Below are 20,042 nucleotides of genomic sequence, written 5' to 3'. Positions count from 1 at the left end.
GCAGTGTAGCCTTTATCAAATGTATTTAAACACAGAGCCTTTCCTCCATGAATCATTTCTCTGGGAATGCCGCTGTAACCCAAGGCCTTCCTTTTAGAGACAAGAAAGCCGAGACCAGAGACGGAGAGCTGCTGCTTAAGTTACGTGTGACTGCATTGCTGATTTTACTCAGATTGATATCAGTTGAAGGTTGCACATGGCTTTCCCAAAAGTGATCTCACTAGATTCTTCCTAGAATCTCCCGACAGCCTGCAGACATAACAAGCTTGGGGTTGTCACGCCCTCCTTGGCCGTGGGGAAGCAGGGTGTGAAGCTGAGGACCAGAGAGCTGCCTTGTTCCTGGAGCACTGCTGCTGGGTGGCAGAAGCAGTGTTCCCATTCAGGTCTTCCAATCCACTAGGCTGACCCCATTACAGGTGGCTAAAGGTAAAGAAAGAGCCCAGGGTTTGATTTGTGGACCAGGAGAGAGGCCCACCCAGCAGGGGCTCCTAGGCTATGGGCAGCAGCAAATCCTGGAGAGGCTCCCTGGTGGAATTAGCCACGTCTGAGTTCTGCAGATGATTCTCCGGACACCTTGGCAGCCAGGGCAAGCTGAGCAGGACCTGATGCTATCGAGTGCCTCCCTGGGATTCCTGCCACGTCAGCCCAGTCCACAAACACGAGCAAAGCAAAACACCGGCTCCTTTCCTGACGCAGTTGGAGCTGGCCAGGCCAGGTGCAAAAATTCCTCCGGCCATTGGCTTTTGGCTTGCATGCTGTAACCTTGGAAACCAAACATGCTCCACCTGCCCACACCAGGAAAGAGGGGAAACCAGGAAGCACCAGCAGTCTTAGCACCGGACGCCAGCAGTTCACAATCGTTGATCCTCGCTGCGTTCCAGGCACTTCCCTAGCCATCTCAAATCTCATCTGCACAGCATCTGCAAGGCCTGCGTGATCACCGCCTCCGTTTTACAGAAGTTGAAACTGAGGCTTCCAGTTAGCCAGCAGCTGTGGCACAGTCACGCGCTGCTCCGGGTCAAACTCGCCCAGTGACTCAGACTGTCCACCTTCACTTTGGGCTCAGGTTTCTCACCAGGAAGCTCAGGGCTCTTAAAGAGGAAGCCTGGCCCTGATGCGCAAAGACCCAGTTCCCTCTGAGCCGGTGACAGACCAGCAGGTGGGGAGTAGGAAAACTGACTGGGAGATGAGCACCTCTTGAGTGTCAGGCACTGGGCACTAGATACGTAGGATCCCATTCTACGGTGTGGCTCAGTGGGATACAGTGCCATGTCAGAAACCCTCAGGGGTGGAACTGCTGTACCCATTTTTCAGAGGAGGGCACTGAGGCTTAGGAGAAACTAAGTGACCTGGCCAAGTTTATCTAGCTGGTGTTTGATGGATTAGGAATTTGGACCCTGATCTTCCTGGCTCCAGAATCCCAGAGCCGTTCTCAGCATACCCCGTGATTCCAGAACACTCCAGTCTAGACAAGAAAGACATGAGTCTGAATAGGATCAGAGTGAGAAGGCTCGTTCTGGGCCTGGGGATCCGAGATCAGCTGAGCCTCTGGTCTATTGGTAACAGCTGTTGCGGTGTCCGCCCCTGCTCCAGGTTGGACTTCTTTGAAATACTGTGTGCCAACATCTCTCTCCCCTTCCTCATGTCTTCCTTTCCGTCTCCTGCCTTCTTGCTGTCCCATTGAAAGAGGATTGGTCTGGCCCCTGAACCCGGGCCCATCCCCACTACTGACAGCAGTGGGGAGGGGTGATAGGCAATGGTGCCAGTGAACAGATGCCGACGGAAGTAGGCGGTGGAGCTGGTGAAAATAGCAAGAAGCAATGGTTGAGCACCTATTATATGCCAAACCACATACAAGCTTCTGTATAACCATTCATTTAAAACCACCCCCCCGGGAGATAACAGATATGCATCCCATTTCTCCAATGAAACTAGGCTTAGACAGGTTAGTAGTTCGTCTAAACTAGTGAGTATGCAGCGTGGCTTCAAACCTAGATCTGCCTGAGCCTCACTCTGCCTTGTGGCCGCCTGCAGCCCACAGCAAAGAGTGGGAAACAAGGCATGCCACAGCCCAATAGGCCTGGAGACTGAAGTCAGTGGCCCAACGGGAACGCAGGGAAGGCAAAACGCAGGAGGTGCGACTGGGATCCTGGCACTGGGGGTTGCTGCTGTAGACCTGACGTTCTCTTCGACACGGCCAAGGGAGGGCCGGAGCAAGAGCAGTCGGTTACCCAGGCTTCTCACTCTGGCTGTTTTCTTCCAGTGTCTCTGGGCGGCGCTGCTGGTGAGTTACCTACTCTGGGATTCACCTCTGCTTCTGCTGGCCGGAGCCCCAGCAAGGGGAGGGTTATATGCAAGAAGAGAAATCCACAGAGCTGTCCCCTTAGTGCCTGCAGTTCAGCTATGGGCTCTTACTGCCCCCTGACTCTCAGAGAGTCCCAAGAAAACCACAGTTGGTGTTTGGGGTAGCCTGCTTTGCCCCCTTCCTGCAACAGCCCCAGGGTACTGCAGATGGAGTGCTAGGGAGGTGAGCACTGGCAGGGTTGGGGTGAGAGCACACACGGGGTCCACCATCCCCATGTTGATATACTTAAAGATGGCCCATCAAGTCACATTTCCCATCTCCCTGCTATCACACAGAGGCCTTGTTAGGGCTCGATGAAGTGAAGTTCAAGTTTGGAACCCTTTGCTCTTGGAGCTCTGGGCTGGAATGTGGCAGCCCAGGAAGATCGCTGTTGCCTGCCTCCCCTTCTCTCCCGCCCAGCTCCATCCTAGCCTGTGTGTGAGCTCTGTCCATGCCCCCTGCAGACACGGTGCCCCTGGCTTCTGCTTAGGCCTAGGGCCACACAGACCTGCCACACAAATGCTCTATAGAAGAGGGGACCGAGTGTAAACCCCAAGCAGACCCAGAGGGCTTGGGGCTGTTGGAGCAGAGAATTCCAGAGTCTAGGTACCTGCTGTGTGGTGGGGGCAGGTGGTGGGCAGTGTTCTGGGCCACACAGGTCCTCCTGGTGGGAGGGGGACAAGGACAGAGCAGGGCTGTCTAAGCACAGGGCCCAGGACATTCCCCTTGTCTGGATCTCAGGATGACCCTGGCACCCCAAGCCTGCCATTCGCAGCTCCCTGACCTTGGCAAATGCACCTTCTCAGAGCCTTAGCTCCCCCTTTGCAGTGGGGACTAGAACAGCTGATCACCGGTGTTCTGCGGTGATTGGAGGTAATGGGGTACAGCACCAGGCCCTTCGTGGGCGCTCTGCTAGTGGCACCTGCGGCCCATCCTCACACACAGAGCAGCTGGGAAAGCACCTGTGTTGAGTGGCAGCAGCAAGCAGAAGCTCACCATGTGGTTGAGGGACACGGGTGCTTCAAGGAGCACCTGCCACAGGCTCCCCAGACCCCGGCTTGAGGCAGTCCCTTGGATTCCTCAGGACCCCGTCCCCAGAGAGGCCGACTCCCCCAGCCCCCATGTATCCCAAGAAGCATGGAGACTGCAGGCAAGAGGAGGACACCAAGGATGCCCCCAGGCAAAAGCCAGCTCCAGGGACACAAGGCTCCTCTGGTGCTGCCCAGATGCCCCCTCAGGAAGGAAGGAGCTGTTCCCCCCCCGCCGCTCAGCACCCAGCTGCCTGCCCTTTGGGAATTGCCTCCACTGAAGACAGCCACCCGGCCCAGGGTCCCTTCCCTTCCCACAGCAGCCGGCACCCAGTGTCCCATCACACCAGGCCATAACGTCCCAGCACCCGCACAGCATCCCAGCTTCAGCTCTCCCCACGGGGCCGCCGCAGGCCTGCCTGCCACTGCCTGGCTGCCCAGCCTCTCCCTGGCCGGTGTTCCTTGCTCCCTGTCCTGAATCTCCCCCTCGGCTGCCTCCACTCCTGCCTCCTCCCCATCCCTTGGTCTACTGGTCTGTTTATAGAGAACAAAACATCCCTTGGTCTACTGTTCTCTCTATGGAGGGCCTTTTCTAAAGAAATTCTTGGTGCATTTGGTGTCAGACAGAAAATGTCCCTCCAAGTTCTTGACAAACCACGGGCTTCCTGTGGCATTAGGCAAACGCTCTGCTCCCAGAGTAAACCAGCCCCAGACCCTTCCAGCGGGATAGCACCCAGAGCCTGTGCCACGCCTCTTCTCCCCCACACTCATCTCTCCCCTGGGGCCTCCCTGCGCACTGCAGGCCCTGCCCATTGACCTCGGAGCTCCTGGAACCTCAGCCTAAGAAGGCTCATGCTTCTCTCCAGGGCTTCCCCTGCACTCCACAGAGAGCAACCAGGCCTATCTTCCTAAGCCTTTACCTGGTTCCCGGCATCACAAGGTGAGATTCTATACAAAAGGGCAAGAATGGCTTTCCTGGCTCTGTAGAAGTGGCTCCCTCACCTTCCCCTAGGATTCCTCCAGCTGAACTCTAACCTTAGCTCTAAGACGTAGAACAGCCCTCAAGGAGGATACATACCCACTCCCAGCTCCTGCAAGGAGGGCAAGGAGGGGCTGGAATCCAGGAAAGTCAGCACGGGGGGTCACCCCTCCGTGTACAGCAACTGCCCCTCTCCTTGGGAGGGTCTGGACTGGACTTGGACCAATAAAGCTGTGACCTCAGCAGAAGCTCCGTGAAGACGCTGGCTTCCCATCTCCTCCATCATGGCCTCTTTAAGAGGCACAACTTTGAGGGTGTTTGGACGCTCGGGGCTACATCACAGAGGAAATGATCCGTAATGGTCAGAAGAGGGCCTTGTCTCACACCTCACTGGGATTATAACACCACCAGTAACGCAATAGAACACGCCAGCACCTTGAGGGCCACCTACAGCAGTAGGCTACGGGCTCCGCACAGGCTGGGACTGCCTTTTGTAGCAATGATTCACATGGAGGATGTCGCTAATGAAAATCCCGGGGCCTTTCTCTGCTTGTGGTGTGGCCGCACCCTCACCTGGGCAGTTGAGTTGGGGACTGCAAGGCGAGATGTCACATTGATCCCAAGTAGACTCTGTCCTGTCGAGAACAGCTCCTCCAGATCCTTCTGGCCAGCTCAGAGTAGCTGGCGACTTCATGCCTTGACCCCAGATCCAGGCCCCAGATGCGCACTGTGTTGCTGCAAAGGAGTGTGCCGCCCAGCCAGCCAGGTGCCCTGCAGCAGCCTGGCTCATTGCGTACAGGAGCTGAATAATCTGCAGCAAGCTCAGGGAGTTCAAGGTGAGGATAGCGCCGCCCCCCTCCCACCCCCCGTGCCTCCCACCATGAAGCCAGGCTGGATGGGAAGGCACTGAGTCCACAGGCTCCTGACCTAAGCGCCAGACACCAGCATCATCCCTATCGTTTCGAGAATCTTAGACATTTTGGCCAAGAGGATTCCCAAGAGGACTATGGGTTTCTCAGACCCTGAGCCTATTTGGAGAAGGAAGGGGCTGCAGAACCATGGTAGCTCATAGGATGCTCATGGGACCCCACATAGGAACGCGGATCCCCACTTTCCAGGTGAGGGATCCACCAGGAGACGAGGTTAGGCTGTCACTATGTGAAGCAAAGCCCAAGCCCTGATTCATGCAACTCTCCACAGTGCTGGGGAGCCAGGCCCACGTGGGACCACCTCTGCCTGACTTCCCTTCATTGGCTTCCTCTTAGGACAAATCCTGCTCCCTCCAATAGTCAGGGCTCTGCCCCACCCAGGGTCTAGCCCGCAGGCAACATCAAGGAACAAGGATACTGATAGCGACAGCTACACCTACTGAGCCCATTAGCAACACCGCTCAAGTATTTACCCACAAAGCAAGCGTCCCTGGGGTCATCCCGCATGGAAACCTAGTCTCAGACCAGAGAGGGTGAGTGGCTTGTCCAAAGATACATCAGGTTCAAGCTCAAGTTCGCAAAAACTAAAGATCCTAAAGTGTCCACAAGGCAGAGGCAGAACTGATGGGGGGCACGCCTCAAATAGAAGCAGCCACGTACAAAAGAGAGTCTACAGCGGCCTCTCCCCTAAGCAGGGGGACAGTGGGCCTGTCCTGTGCCTCCCCAGGGACCAACACAGTCCAAGAGCACAGATGGGAGAGGAAAATCTCGAACCCTGGGCACAGCCCCACTGCCTGGACCTGCCTCCCCGCTGAGACGAGTGGTTTGAAAGGGGTCTGAACAAACCCTGGAACTTTGAAGAGCGGCAGATGCCTTTGGGGCCTTGTTCAGACAGGCTCAAGTGTCCCTGTCACTCACTCACACAGTATTCGCCAGGGGCCTGAACTATTGGCATCCTCATCATTTCGAAACATCCACCAGTCTGGGCCAGTCTGGAAGGAAGAGCTGGACCAGGAGACGGGACGCTGTGAATACTGGTATCAGAAGAACACACAGGCAGGGGGCTATTTAAGTAAGGTGAGCCCTGGCTTGGGTGCAGGCCGAGCCAGGGTGCTGGACAGGGATGGCTTTTGAGGACCATGTCAGGTCCTGTCCAGCCACAGTGGAGAACTTGAGGCTCAGGGAGGGAGGTGTCCGTGCACTGCCTAAGGTCACAGTGAGTGGCAGAGCTGGGATTTGAACTTGGACACCATGATTAAAGGCTACCACCTGCCTTCCTGCTTGTCACTCTCCAGGGCTGTCCTCAGAATCACTAGCTAGGAGTGCATTCACAGGGGGAGGCAGGGGGTCTCAGCAGCAACAACACCCAGAAGAGGTAGCTGAGCATCCCCCCCGAGGGAGGAAGGGGATGTTAGCAAAGGAGCTGCCTGGCACTCTAAGATGGAGAGCTTCCCCACCCCAACTGTGCATCCTTACCAGAAACGGAAATTCACCCATCTGATACCCCACCAACCTTAGCCTGGCATTCAAGGCCCCTGCGGCCCAGCCCCAACTTGTCCCTGCATCCTTATCTCCCCCGGCTTGCCCTGGAGCCAGCCTGCACTCCTGTTATCTGCCATGACGCCACACACAGGCAGGGTAGGGTCATGGCTGCATCATCTGCTCCCTTCCTGAGGCTTGCCTGAGTCCTCTCTGGCTGGCCTCTCTGTCGGTGTCCAGGGCAGTGAGCTCCAATCACAGCCCATATCCGCTGAGTCTCCCCTAATCAGCCCCTTATCAGACCTTTAGGGCACCCATCCCCTCTCCCATCCACGCCATAATCATCAGAGCGACATTAATAAAAAGCAGCTGCCATCCTGCCTCCATACCAGGCTCTCCGTGGCTCTCCATCATTGCCTTCTGTGCCCACAACCATGCTCTCTGCTCAACACTGTTATGTCCATTTGACAGGTAAGGAAACAGAGGCTGGGAGGGTGGCCCAAGGACCCACAGCTGGAAACAGCACCCTAGGATTGCAGAGTCAAGATCCTAACAGATGGGCTGCAGCCCCTACCAGCCCAGGCTGCCTGCTTTGTTAGATACTGCTGGCTGTTTCTACAGGGGTTCTGGGTACAGCAGTGGATCTGGGGTGCTTAACCCCTTTCATTAATTTTATTCATTCAATCAAAGCTTTGTGGGCACCTTCTACCACATTCCAAGGATCTAGTCTTATCTTGGGCATTAGAAATTTGGGGATGAAAAAGCCACAGTGTCTGTCCTCTGTGTTCCCCAGCCTGTCTGGGAGACAGACCCATAAGGAGATAACTCACCAGACAGCTCAGGACGTGCTGTGCTCACGGCCAGCAAGCCTAGAAGAGGGAGCTTCTGGTCCACTTCCCTTAGAAATTGGAGCCTGTGACAAATCTGCTCCAGGTCTATCGCCTGGCATCCAGCAGGTGCTTATTTGCCGGGGGGCGGGGGGGGGGACACAACAGTCAAGTGGGCACCGTGTCGGTGACAGCCCTGGAATACCCTTGTAACCCATGACTATCAGATTGGCCATCCAGGGTGCTTTGAGCTTAACAAACATATACAACAATGGAAAGGACTCGCCGCAGTATGACAATGAAGACCTTGGGTGATTAAAGTTCCCAGCAGGCAGCGTTGGTGGTTCGTACATCCAGGTGAGCCCCACAGAGCTGAGAGGGCCCAGATAAATATTGCTGATTGATGACAGAGTCTTCCACTGCCTAGGGACAAGCAGTCTCGGACAGTCGTTGAGGACATACAAGGATGGCTCTCAGTCTGTCTGTCATTCATCATCTCCTGCCTGCTAAAAATATAGAAAAATCTGCATTTTCTCCCTGCTTTGGTTCAAGGGATCAGAATACTCAACCGTAGGGCACAAACCCGTGAGAAGCTTCAGCAACCGAAGGCAGAGAAGTTTCACCTCTGGATTATGTTTGCCACCTTCCTCTCTCTGCCGGTGTCCCCCTGGGGCCAGACAGGAGTTTTGAGCCCGCAGAGAGTGAGCACCTCCAGGGGTCAGGACTGCTATCTTGGATACCTCATCCCAAAGCATCGCACAGTGACAGTCCCATCTCAGGAGGCCCATGAGGACAGCGCGGACCGAAACCCTCATGTGTTGGCTCCAGTCTCGGGTTCGCTTTCCCAGAGACACAGAGAGACAAAGACAGAGAACTAAACACTTCTTTACAGAGCACTCTCTGCTTAGAACCACCTGCTCCCTCTGGTAAGCACTCCTTCTTGGCACACACTGAGCATTGCCCATCCCACAGCAAGCAGCCATAGTGCATGTCGGAAGCAAAGAGCTGGGAGTCCTAGATCCCACCGGACAGGGTTATGAGCCTTCCCATCACCCAGCTCCAAACCTTGCCTCCCTTTCCTCTGACTTCTCTCCAGTCCCGAGCTGGAGCCACTCCCAGGCACGGTGGCTTGGTGGAGAGAGGGTTCCAGAGTGAGGACAATTTCTTCCTCTGGAAAGTCCTTTTCCAATGCTGTCTGCAGGGTGCCCTTGAGCTCATCCCAGCAAATATCAGGGTAGGACTGGCGTTGTCCCCAGCACCCTGGGGGAGCACATGCCCTCAGGAATTAGGGAGGGTTTTAGGATGCAGCATCCCGACTCCTGGCTGCTTCTCCCAGGGTTCCACCTTATCCTTTCCCCACTGGGCTGTAGATGAGCTCCAGGCTCTCACTCTAGGGTAGGCGATAATCTGACCGCCGAGAAGGAGGAGAGAGCCTGGCTGCTCCACACTGTGCCCTCCGGCCCCTCCCACTCCTCCCTGCAATGTGAATGGGACCTGGGGAGAAAGTGGCATCACCTCCTACCTCAAGGACCAAGCAAAACAATCGCCAAACCAGGAACCGTGTTCTCTCCGAGCATGGCTTCTCTTGGTCTGCTTCTGTTGCAGTGTCCCTACCCCAAGAGTGCAAAGTCTTCCCCCAGGGAACCCAAATCCTTTCTCCCCTCTTGCTCAGGGCTTCCTGCATTGAAACTCAGAGCGCTGGGTTTAGGTCACCTTGCACCTGATCTTACACCATGTACACTCCTGGTGCCCCTTCAAGAGTTTGCTCCACCTCCTTTCCTGCCCACCCTGTGACCCAGATTCCGTCCTGCACTCAAGAACCTATCCCTGCCCAAGGTCATGCCTCGATTTCCCTCTTCCACTGGGGACTCCAGTCTTTCTTCCTTAAAACCTTCCGGTCCTGTCCTGTGCCCCAACTTTGCCCGTAGATCTCATCAATCTCCTTCCACGTGTAGCCCAGCTCCTTTCCTGGCCACCACCACGACATACAGGTAGGCTCCCAAGTCCAGCCCCCCAGCCACCGGGCGCTCACCACCGCCGTTCTTATAGCAGAGGTAGGGGAAGCGCCACACATTGGCCAGGTCCACGGCGAAGCCCACCACAGACAGCAGGAAGTCCATCTTCTTGCCCCAGGTCTCCCGGGGCTGTGCATCGTCACCGCGAGGCGCCAGAAGGCACTGGACACCGTTGCTGTCCTTCACCACAACCAGGTCAGCCGCCTTGCACGCCTTCAGGGGCGGCTGGGGCCCCGGGTCAGCCCCGCTGTTCTCGGGCTGCACCTGCGGGTTCATCCGCGCCAGAAGCATGGGTGCGGCTGGCAGGAGGGACCTTCGCGGTACTGGGAGCGCGCCGAGGCTCTGCTAGGACACAAGGAAAAGACTCGGTCACCTGGGCCGTTCCTGCCTGCGGGTGCCTTTCCAGACCTCCCAGTAGTGCCAAGGACACCTGGATCCGCGCGCGCTCAGCCTGGCGGACGCAGGGTTGCCAGACAGACGCGCACATCTGTCGGAAAATTTTGGAAACAAGAGGCTGTGGCGAGCCCGCCCCGCACGGGAGTCAAAGCTGGAGATCGTCCCTGAAGCGTGCTCCCCGGTCAGCCGCGCTCTCCCGTCCGCGAACTGCGGGGTGTGGACCCATCGCGACTTAAGTTTCCCAGGGCCGTGCCAGGACCCGGCGCAGCCGGCCGCCCCCTCCCCAGCCAGGGACTGCGTCACCTCTAGCAGCCCCAGGAGCCCCCCGCGGACACGCAAACGTCTACACTTCAAAGTCAGGGACTCTCAAGTTCGTGCGGCTCAGCCGGGGTCGCCCTGGCACACCCAGCCCGGTCCCGCGCGCAGAGCGCACTCACGTGTCCGGCAGTGAGGGGATCCCGGGTGCCGTGCGCTCTGCCAGCCCGGGACCAGCCGCGCCTCGGCAGGCTCCGGGACGCGGGCTAGGGCAAGGCACTGCCGCGTGGCGCTCGGGCGCGGCGTGGGGATCGCTGTGGGCGCGGGCCGGCTGGCGGGGCGCAGGCTGGCTGGCTGTGGCCGTGCCGGGCAGGGGCCGGGCTGGTAATGTAGCCTGCGCCCCAGGTAACGCGCCGATTGCATTAACCCAGCGCCCGGGCGGCTCAGTCTGGAGGCTGTTAGCGCTAATGGAGACTGACAGCGCGGCCGGGGCTGGCAGGGGCGGGGGCGCGGCTCAGGGGCGGCGGGAGCAGGGCGCTCGCTCGGCCACTTGCGGGACCGGGCGCGCACTCCCTGGCGACCTCTCCTGCGCTGAGTTCCGCAAACCGCTGCCAAGGACGCCAGGCTCTAAGCTGTGGCCGGCCGCTGCGCCTGGTGCAGCCCCAGCGCTGTCGTCCACCCCAAGCCACTGAAACTACCTGGTCAGGGCTTCTCCATCAACCCAATCTGTTCGGCTCAGCGCCCAAGGCTACGAACTGGTGGCCCGCGGGCCCTTGGGCGGTTTTGTTGGCAGGCGGCACATTGCCAAGTCACCTCCCAGTGTTGACTCCCACCCCTGTTGTGGGCAGCCAAGCAGGGCATTTGAGGCTGTGGCCTCCGCTCTGTAAGGCTGAGAAATGCTATGCATTCGTTAATTTACTCATTCATTCACTGCTTCACTCATTCATTCTTCCAGGTCCTGCCAGGTGCCGGGGTAGGCTCCTGGGTGACAGCAATGTAGGTTGAGCCCTGAGAGTCCCAATGTCATGGTGTTTGCATTCTGGCAGGGGAGATAGGGGAAAACAGGAAGCGTCGTAAATACACAGATGATGTCATGGGTGAGCCGGTGATGCTGGCTATGGGAGAACCGTGAAGACTGGTGAGGCAATGGGGCGGCAGCTTGCAAAGGGGGCCAGGGTGCCTGAGAAGGCGTTGCTTAAGCAGTCAAGAAGCGGACCCGCGGAGCCGGTAGTCATCCACTTGTTCCTTTATTGGTGAATTTATTCATGCACCCAAGAGATGCTGAGCTCTCTAACTAGTGGAGCTGTGGAGGCAGTTCTGCCCTCAACGGGCTCCCGGTCCAGTGTGCACAGAGTTGGCCACTGCCCGCTGTGGTCATGACAACAGGAGTGAGGAAATTGGGTGGAGCAGAAGTTGTGAAGGAAGGGAGGCAGGAGGCCTCGGAGAAACGGCAGCACTCAAACCGAGAGGGGGAGAATTTGGGCAAGCCCCCCCCACCAAGGATCTTTCCTTTTCCTAAGCATTCCAAGTTCCAACCCACCCCCAGGCATTACACTTGCTGTGTCTTCTTGAGTGTTCAAGCCTGAGTCCAGAGGTCTTTTCTGAACCACTGGTATCTAAAATACACCCCCACATCACATCGTTTTATTTTTTAAAAATATATTTATTTACTTGAAAGGCAGAGTTACACAGAGAGAGGAGAGGCAGAGAGAGAGGTCTTCCATCTGCTGGTTCACTCCCAATTGGCTGCAACGGCCAGAGTTGCGCCAATCCAAAGCCAGGAGCCAGGAGCTTCTTCGAGGTCTCCCACACGGGTGCAGGAACCCAAGGACTTAGGCCATTCTCTACTGCTGTCCCAGGCCATAGCAAAGAGCTGGATCAAAAGTAGAGCAGGCCGGCGCCGCGGCTCAATAGGCTAATCCTCCACCTACCGGCGCCAGCACACCGGGTTCTAGTCCCGGTCAGGGTGCCGGATTCTTTCCCGGTTGCCCCTCTTCCAGGCCAGCTCTCTGCTGTGGCCCGGGAGTGCAGTGGAGGATGGCCCAAGTCCTTGGGCCCTGCACCCCATGGGAGACCAGGAGAAGCACCTGGCTTCTGCCTTCGGATCAGCGCGGTGCGCCGGCCGCAGCGCACCAGCCGTGGCGGCCATTGGAGGGTGAACCAACAGCAAAAGGAAGACCTTTCTCTCTGTCTCTCTCTCTCTCTCACTATCCACTCTGCCTGCCAAAAAAAAAAAAAAAAAAAAGTAGAGCAGCCAGGACATGAACCAGCGCCTATACGGGATGCCAGCACTGTAGGTGGCAGCTTTACCCACTATGCCACAGAGCCGGTCTCCCCACATCATCGTATATTATTCCCTTCACTCTTTCCCCTTGATTCATTCATTCCCTTTATCTTGTTAGTGGCTTTGTTTTATGCCTCCCATGGGGTGGCATATGAGCTCCGTGAGGTCACGGTGTGCCTGTACACCCCCACGTTCCTGGCCCCTGCAGCGTGCTGGGTGGACGAGCAGGGGGAGTGAAGCAAAGAAGGCACAGGAGCACACAGTGGAGCTGAGAGCGCTGGCACCAGAGCGACCTGCCCGACAGAAGTCCTCTGAGCAGGACGCAGAGGGGAGAGGAAGGGAAACTAGAGGACAGCGAGGCTGCCTGGGTCTCTCTGAGCTCAAGGCAGGAGGAAGAAGGTCAGGAAAAGCTCTGAGCAGGGGCTTCGGGACCAGAGCCTGGCCACCATCTGGGCTGTGCATCCCCTTTGAGCGGTGGACTGCTGTGCCAAGCCTGTGAGGAAGGCAGGCGTGCAATCCTTTTTCTGCCTTTCAGATCAGGAAACTGTGGCTCCGAGGGTTCAAGGCAGCCATCCGAGGCCCCATGTTGGAAGCAACAGCGTTGAAAGGAGAACCCAGGTCTCCTGGCTCCTGGCCTCCTCTCTCTCCATGGCAGAAAGACACTCAGAATCTCTCTAGCTGTCATGTCCCCTCCCTCTACCCCCACCCCCTCCTAGGTGCTGAGGATCCCACCTCCCAGACGCCCCCGCCTTCCCACCGCGGCCCTGCAGGGGCCGGCCCTGCCCTCTCTCTGCAGTAGCCCCCCAGCTGACCACTCACTCCCAGTGCTTCCGGCCCCCTCAGTATCACCAGCTTCCAGAGCTCTTTCTGAAACGCAGGTCTGGGGCAGCCGTTTGGCCTAGCAATTAAGCAGCCTGCATCCGACATCAGAAAGCCTGGGTTCCTATCTGAGCTCCGTCTCCTGACCCCAGGTGCCTGCTAACTCTGACCTCAAAGAACCAGGTGCCTGCCCCCCACTGGAGAGACCAAGATGGAGTTGCCAGCTCCAGACTTTCAGCTGGCCCCGCCCCAACTGTTGCAGGCTGTTGGAGAGGGATCACGGAGTGGGGCCTCTCTGTCCCTCTCTTTTCTGTCTCTGCATCTCCAAGGAAAAGTACAAAAATGTTTTAAATGAAAGCAAAACTCAAGTCTGACCACCCCACTCCTCTGCCTAAAACTGAGACATACCAACACATCGGTGCTATTTCATTAACCCTGGATTTGAGGTCATTTTATTTTCTTTGTATTTCTCTGTATATGCCAACTTTTCTACAATGAGCATTGGATACTTATGCAATCAGAAAAAAGATAGCCCATCTTTTAAAGTCCTCCGGTCTTTCCAAGATAATATCTGAACAGCTTCAGCAGAACCAACAAGACTCTGCCTGTCTAACCACAGCTCTTGCCACCCTAACTCTCTCCTCATCTTCCGTACAAACCTTCTGCTACCTCCAATACATCCCTTACTTTGTAGCAACAGGGGAGATATCCAACTACTAGCAGTTCCCTGTACCTTGTGCGTTTCCGCACCTCCACACTTTTTAATGTGCCATTTCCTTCTTCCTTTGTCCACCTGAAGAATTCTCGGTCATCTTCCAAAAACTCCAGTGACACCTCCACTGGGCAGCTTTCCCTGCTAACCACCTTGCACAACACAATCAAAATTCTGTTTATCTGCTTTTTCCATTCGTCTAGTACAGTACCACATGTGACTTCCCTATGTGGAACCAGGACCAATGGCATGTAGTCTATGGCACGGCCAGCGCTCCAGAAAGCTGTACAAAAGAGATCCAGGGGAAATTTCACTGTCTGGGTGGTTTGGTGTCTTTGGTTGGGGTTGTTTTACACTGGATTCCTCCAGAGGCTGAACCTGAAGCCAGAGTCAGGTGCGAGCAGTTTCTTCAAGGAAGTAGTCCCTAGAGGAGTGGGGAAGAGAGACAGGAATTGGGGAACGGGAGCCCGCAGAGGGTGGATGAAGGAGGGGTTGCTGGGGTGTGCGGCGTTGAGTCCTGCTGGGGACCTCTGGGTAACTGGAGAGGGCACGCTGCAGAGTGGCCAGGACACTGGAGCCACTGTCCTTCAAGGCTGCTGTCAGGGCATTAACTTCCCCAAATGACCTGCCAGTGTGATGAGTGGGGTGAGCCTGCTCCTATAGCCAGACCAAGCCTGCCAGCACAGTCCCAGGTGCCGCCAGCAGCCAGCTGTTGGGTGGCATCTGCATTGGCAGGGACAGGAGTGATGAGGGGTGTGGGCAGGGCCCAGTGGGAGTGTTAGCTTCAGGGGCAGAAGGTGGCACTCCCTCCACGACGTGCACACCATCAGCGAGCCAGTCAGCAAGTCCTGAGAGCGTTCAGCCTTCTGGGGGCCAGCAGTGAGGACACTGGCCTGGGGCTGGGCTGGAGCGGAAGGCATCTGCCTCCACTTCTGGCCCAGACTCCTTGCTGGCAGCTCCAAGAGCCATGGGGCCATGTGTCTTGTCTCGGTGTCCTGATCCTACCCCTGCAGCTGGCCTGAGGGCGCGCAGTGGGCAGGAGGCTGCAGCATTATCAGGGCTAATGTGATCTCTGGGAAGGCATCACTTCCACTTACCGTGGCACTTGGTGACACAGGCCATGGGATACAGGGTGACAGCTGGCCATCTCCCCACACACACAGGGCTGGAGAGGGGCACATTTGGAGTCCGAGGGGCTGGGGTCCTCAGGATACCCTCAGAACCATCCCCTGCATTGCACTGGTCATTGGTATAAGGTGTGCTGCTTTTACAAATCACATTAAAGTCCCTTCCAGAGAAGGCCCCCAGGAGCTGAAATCAGTCTCCCGCAGGACACGCCCCCCTGAAGTCCCCTAGGGGTCATGAGGCTTCCAGGCTACCCAGCTGCAGCTCTGGCCTCAGCCTCTTCTCTGTCGGGCTCCTAAGCCGACTGGCCTGCCCAGGCGCTGGCATCCCAGTGTAGACCCTCACAGCTACATCCTCTCCTCGGACCTCTCCCCAGAGCCCTGCACGCTTTTACCCAGCTACAGACTTCCGTTTGGCTGGGAAGAGGCACCTGAAACTCACCCTGTCCTAAACAGAGTCCTTGGCCTCCCCGTCGTGACCTGCGTTCAGCTCTGCTCTCCCACATTCTCCCCACCAATCTGCCCCCGTCCCAGCGGCTGCTTCCTTCTAGTTCCTCAGGGCAAAGCCAGCCTCGCCTCCTCTCTCCTGCTCCCACATCCACTCCTACTGCAAACCGGTGGCTGCAGAGCCCATCCCTCTGCCCTGGGTTACTACGATGGCCTCCCAGACTTCTCCCCTCGCCCTCGGAAACTGAAACTCTGCACAGCTGTCAGAAACACCTTTCAGAAATGAGTTCAGATCCTCTCCCTCCCTCTCTAACAGCTCCCATCACATTCATGATAAACTCTGAAGCCCTCCCATGGCTGCCATGATTGACTTCTCAACTCAAGCCCTGATGGCGCTGCAGCCCCCGGGGAAAGCCAGATCAGGTAGGGATGGGGTGGGGGCGCTGGCAAGAGGAGAAGAGGAGTGGCTGGGGCCGGGGGGCGGGGGGGCAGAAAGAGCTCTGGGCTCGGAGCCGGCACCTCCCATCCTGACTCGGACTCTGCTATTTCAGGCTCTGTGATAATGGCCAAGTTCACCAGCATGATGGGGAGGGACCATGGATGGAAGAAAGACAGCTGGAGCATGTGTCAGGAGAAGGGCGGGGAAAAAGGAAAGGAGGGAAGGGACTGGGTCTCCGGGGGGGAAAGGAGGGCTTCTCCCCAGCCCCCAGGTGGGTCCTGGATCCCTCCTTTGGCCTCAAGATGGTCAGGGAAGCCCTGGGGACAGGGGACTTGCGTGCGGACCATGTTCCTCTCTAAGGCAGAGGAGGTGTGGTCAGCCGATGGGGATGAGCCACAGTCAGCCAGGCACGAGGGCTCTGCCCACTGGGCGCATCAGAGCACAGTGGAGTCTCAGACCGCTGCATGCCCAGTTTTCCTCTCTTAGAGACCAGGGTCCCAGGCTGAGGAGAGGGTCTTCTGTTCTCTTCCCAGAAATTTGTGCACAAACGTGGCATCCTTGAGATTTAGTATGAAATTTATCATACATAGGAGAAGGCACGTAAAACATGCATGAACAAGTCATGCTTTAAACAACAACCAATACAAGAGCTCGCTCCAAATTAAGGAACAGAACATCTCCATACCCTGCAAGCCCCTGTGCACCCCTCCCTCAGCATGCCCCTCACGTCTCATCTCCCCCCAGAGAAAATCAATGTCTTGAATGTAGCAGTCAATTTCTTCCTTTCTTTTCCTTCCCCCGTCCCTCCCTCCCTCGCTTTTTTCCTTCCTTCCTTCCTTCCTTCCTGGTAGTATGACCACCTGGGAATATATTCTGAAACAATACATGTTTACTTTTATTCTTCTTTAAACTTTATATAAAAGGAATCACTTTGTATATATTCTGCCACTTCTTTGGCTCAATATAACACATTTGAGAATGGGTCCAGGCCATGGGGCTGGCTGTAACTCACTGGTCTTCGTTGCTACATAGATGCACTATACTCCATGCATAATCACAATTTATTTACTCATCTAATTAGGAGGGCACTTGGATTGCTTCCAGTTGTGTTTCTACATGCAAGGAGGCTGTCTGTAACCTTCTTCAGACATGCGGGGGTTGCTCCAGAGCCTGTTCTTCCTTCTGGTTTGAGGAGTGCATTTTCTCAGGCTCTTCAAGTCAGGTCAAACCTTTTTCTAAAGTGCCTGCAACAGTTGGAACTCCCTATAGGAGTCTGTCAATTTCTCACTTCTAAATTCTTGCCATCCTTGCTAATCCTTTGTATTACCTGGGCTTTTAAGTTGTCCCAGTCTTTGGGGTATGAAATGCTATCCCAGTGTGGTTTTAATTTGTATTTTCTTGACTTCTGATGACATTGAACATCTTCTTGCACACGCATGGGTCATTTGTATTTTAATGTGATTTAATGTAACAAGTGTTGCTTTGTTTTTGTTTTGTGTATTTATGTCTACCTTTCCCTAATAGCTCTTCTAAATTATATTTTAAAATACGGCAGTTTTTGTACTTTGCGTTTTTGTCTTTCATCCACCTGCAGCTTATTTTTATGTAGGGTGTAAGAGAGGGATTCCACTCCATTATTTTTCATACAAGTAACAGATAACGAATTGTCTTGACCCAGTTATTAAGTCGTTACCTCCTCTCTGCTCTGATGAGCAGACAATTCTCTGTCATAAACCACGCTCCTTTGTCTGACGGTGCTTTCTGGGGTCTCTCTTCTGTTCTCTCAGTTTATTTGTGCCTCAGCCAATACCACTGATGTGCGACACGCGCTCCTATCTGCAGGAGCAACACCGTGTAGCTCTTTTCCTTTGGAAATGTCTCGGCACTTCTTTTCCCTACACATTTCAGAATCAACTTGCAGAGTTCCATGAAAAATCCCACTGGCATTGCAGCTGTGATTACATGGAATCTACCGACCAGTGTAGGGAGAGGTGGCGTCTTCCATCTTCCCGTTCAAAGGCCCAGGGTTCATCTCCCTGCACTTGCCTTCTTTATTGTAAGCAGTATTTTTAATACAGCTTTGGGGGGGGGGGGTCTGCAGACTCTAGCATGAAATCCCCTCAACATCCGTTAAAATGAGCACCCATTAGTGTCGGGGGTCTTCTTCCTCCCTGGGAAACACTTCCCAGGAGCATGAGGCCAAGTGACCCACAGTGACCTCCCCACCCACTACTCGCTGTCTCACTGCCCCCCCCCCCCCCGCCATGTCTGTTCCTGAGAAGTGCACCAAGTTGTGCTTTTGCTGCAGCCTGGAGAGGCAGCCTGGGGTGGAGTTGAAAGCAGAGAATTTGCATTAAGGGCCCTCTACTGAACACCTGTGAAACTGTGGCCACATACTCCTATTTCTCTGTGTCTCAGTTTCTTCATCTCTAAAATCAGTAAGACAATGATGATGATGGTGACGGTGACGATGATGGCATTTATCTCCCAGAATTCTGGAGGAGATTAAATGACTAAATGCATGCAAACCCTTGGATAGTCCTGGGTAGGATGTGTGTCATTTGTTGATGTTGCTGCTATCAACACAGTTGATTTTTCTGTCTGTGGGAGGCAGGGTTTTTCGGTTAGATTGAGCTGACTTCAAACCACGAGACTGCAAAGAATAACAAATAAGGTTTGGTGTAACAAGGATGAATGTGGCCCTTGGAGTTCGAACAAAAAGTTGGTGCAAAGCCTGGTTTCACTACTTGATTGCTGGGTGACCTTAGGCTTCTGAGCCTCAGTTTCCCCACGTGTAAAATGGGGATAATGATACCTGCTACGAAGGTCAGTGGCCATAGGAAGGGTCACGTTCATCAAAGCTCTGGGATGCCAGTAGCCATCATGTGCTCAAAGGTCACCACTTCCTCCTTGAGATCCTTTATCTTTTTGCCACTTTTCCAGGTCTGGAGGTTAAGTCTAGGTTGTCAGCTTGACTGGAACACCTGGAAAAGCACTATTTTGAGTGGGTCTATGCATGTGTTTCCAGACGAGATTAGCATGTAACCTCGGTGATCTAGGAGGTCTTGGTGTGGGCAGGCTGCATCTGCTGACTGGGCCTGGAGAGAATCAATGCAGAAGACAAGGTGGTGTCTGGCCCTGAGAGCTGGGACACACTGGCCTCTGGCCTGGCACATCAGTTCCCGACCCCTGGACTCCAGGACTCACACCGGCTGCTACTTGGGCTTTTGGCTTCAAGATGATAGTTCCTCCATTGGCTTCTCCAGTTCTGAGACTCTCAGAGTTGGACAGCCATGCTACCAGCATCCCAGGGTCTCCAGGCTGCAGACGACCTGCCATGGGACAATCGCATGAGCCCAGTACTCTAAGAAATATCCCCTTCATGTATCTACATGCAAGTCCCATGGATTCAGTATCTCTAGCGACTCTGACAGTCCCAAGAGCAGATTCCTGGGTCTCACTCCAGATATGTGGATTCAGTGAGGTTGCTGTTCTGGGGCACAGGAATCAGCAATTGGCATGCTTACGGCATTGTATTCCTATTTTTTAAAGAAATAATTCCAGTATCAGTAGTAGATGTTGCATAACTGCTGCTGTCCCAGCTGAGAGAGGCTGTAGCAATTGGACTTGTTTGGCCCAACTTGAACGCCTTCTTTCCCTCACACTGCTATGTCCTCTTTTTGGTCAGACCACATATGGCTACAACAACAACAAAAAGCAAAAACAGCCATTTCCTGGCTTTGCTGACTTTTCCCAACAAATCACAGAACAAGTGTTCTCTGGGACATGGAAGAGACAAAAGCTACCACATGTGTACTGTCTTTGGGACCATGCATCCACAGAATGCCTGGAGCAGGTGTGTGGGCTGGAGACATGGGCTCCATGGTTGAGAGCTCTCAGCACAGGTGGTCCACAATGAGGCCAAGGGCTGGAGGACACTGCTCCCAGTCTGGGCAGCCCCTGCT

The 20,042-nt window shown here is 55.3% G+C and overlaps 1 protein-coding gene across 5 annotated transcripts in view; it reads right to left on the bottom strand.

The window, feature by feature from the left end:
- The window catches only part of SLC6A2 (solute carrier family 6 member 2), a 44,361-nt gene extending 33,277 nt beyond the window's left edge, over positions 1 to 11,084 (bottom strand). The window contains exons 1-2 of one of the 5 annotated variants that reach the window (XR_011384196.1): positions 10,435 to 10,887; positions 9,619 to 9,943 (exon numbers count right to left, since the gene is read on the bottom strand). Coding sequence is in view for 4 of the 5 variants with exons in the window: in XM_070063143.1 (XP_069919244.1) it covers positions 9,619 to 9,892 (274 nt within the window). In the remaining variant the exon portion in view is untranslated. Of the gene's footprint in view, positions 1 to 9,618; positions 9,947 to 10,434; positions 10,888 to 10,950 lie in introns of those variants that run through there. The other 4 variants (XM_070063143.1, XM_070063144.1, XM_070063145.1 and 1 more) reach the window with 4 other exon arrangements.
- Positions 11,085 to 20,042: the final 8,958 nt, after the last annotated feature.

Source organism: Oryctolagus cuniculus, chromosome 18, assembly GCF_964237555.1.
Source record: "Oryctolagus cuniculus chromosome 18, mOryCun1.1, whole genome shotgun sequence".
Lineage (NCBI taxonomy): Eukaryota > Metazoa > Chordata > Mammalia > Lagomorpha > Leporidae > Oryctolagus > Oryctolagus cuniculus.
The sequence above is the reverse complement of the archived record's forward strand: the minus strand, read 5'-3'. Positions and strand labels throughout refer to the sequence as shown.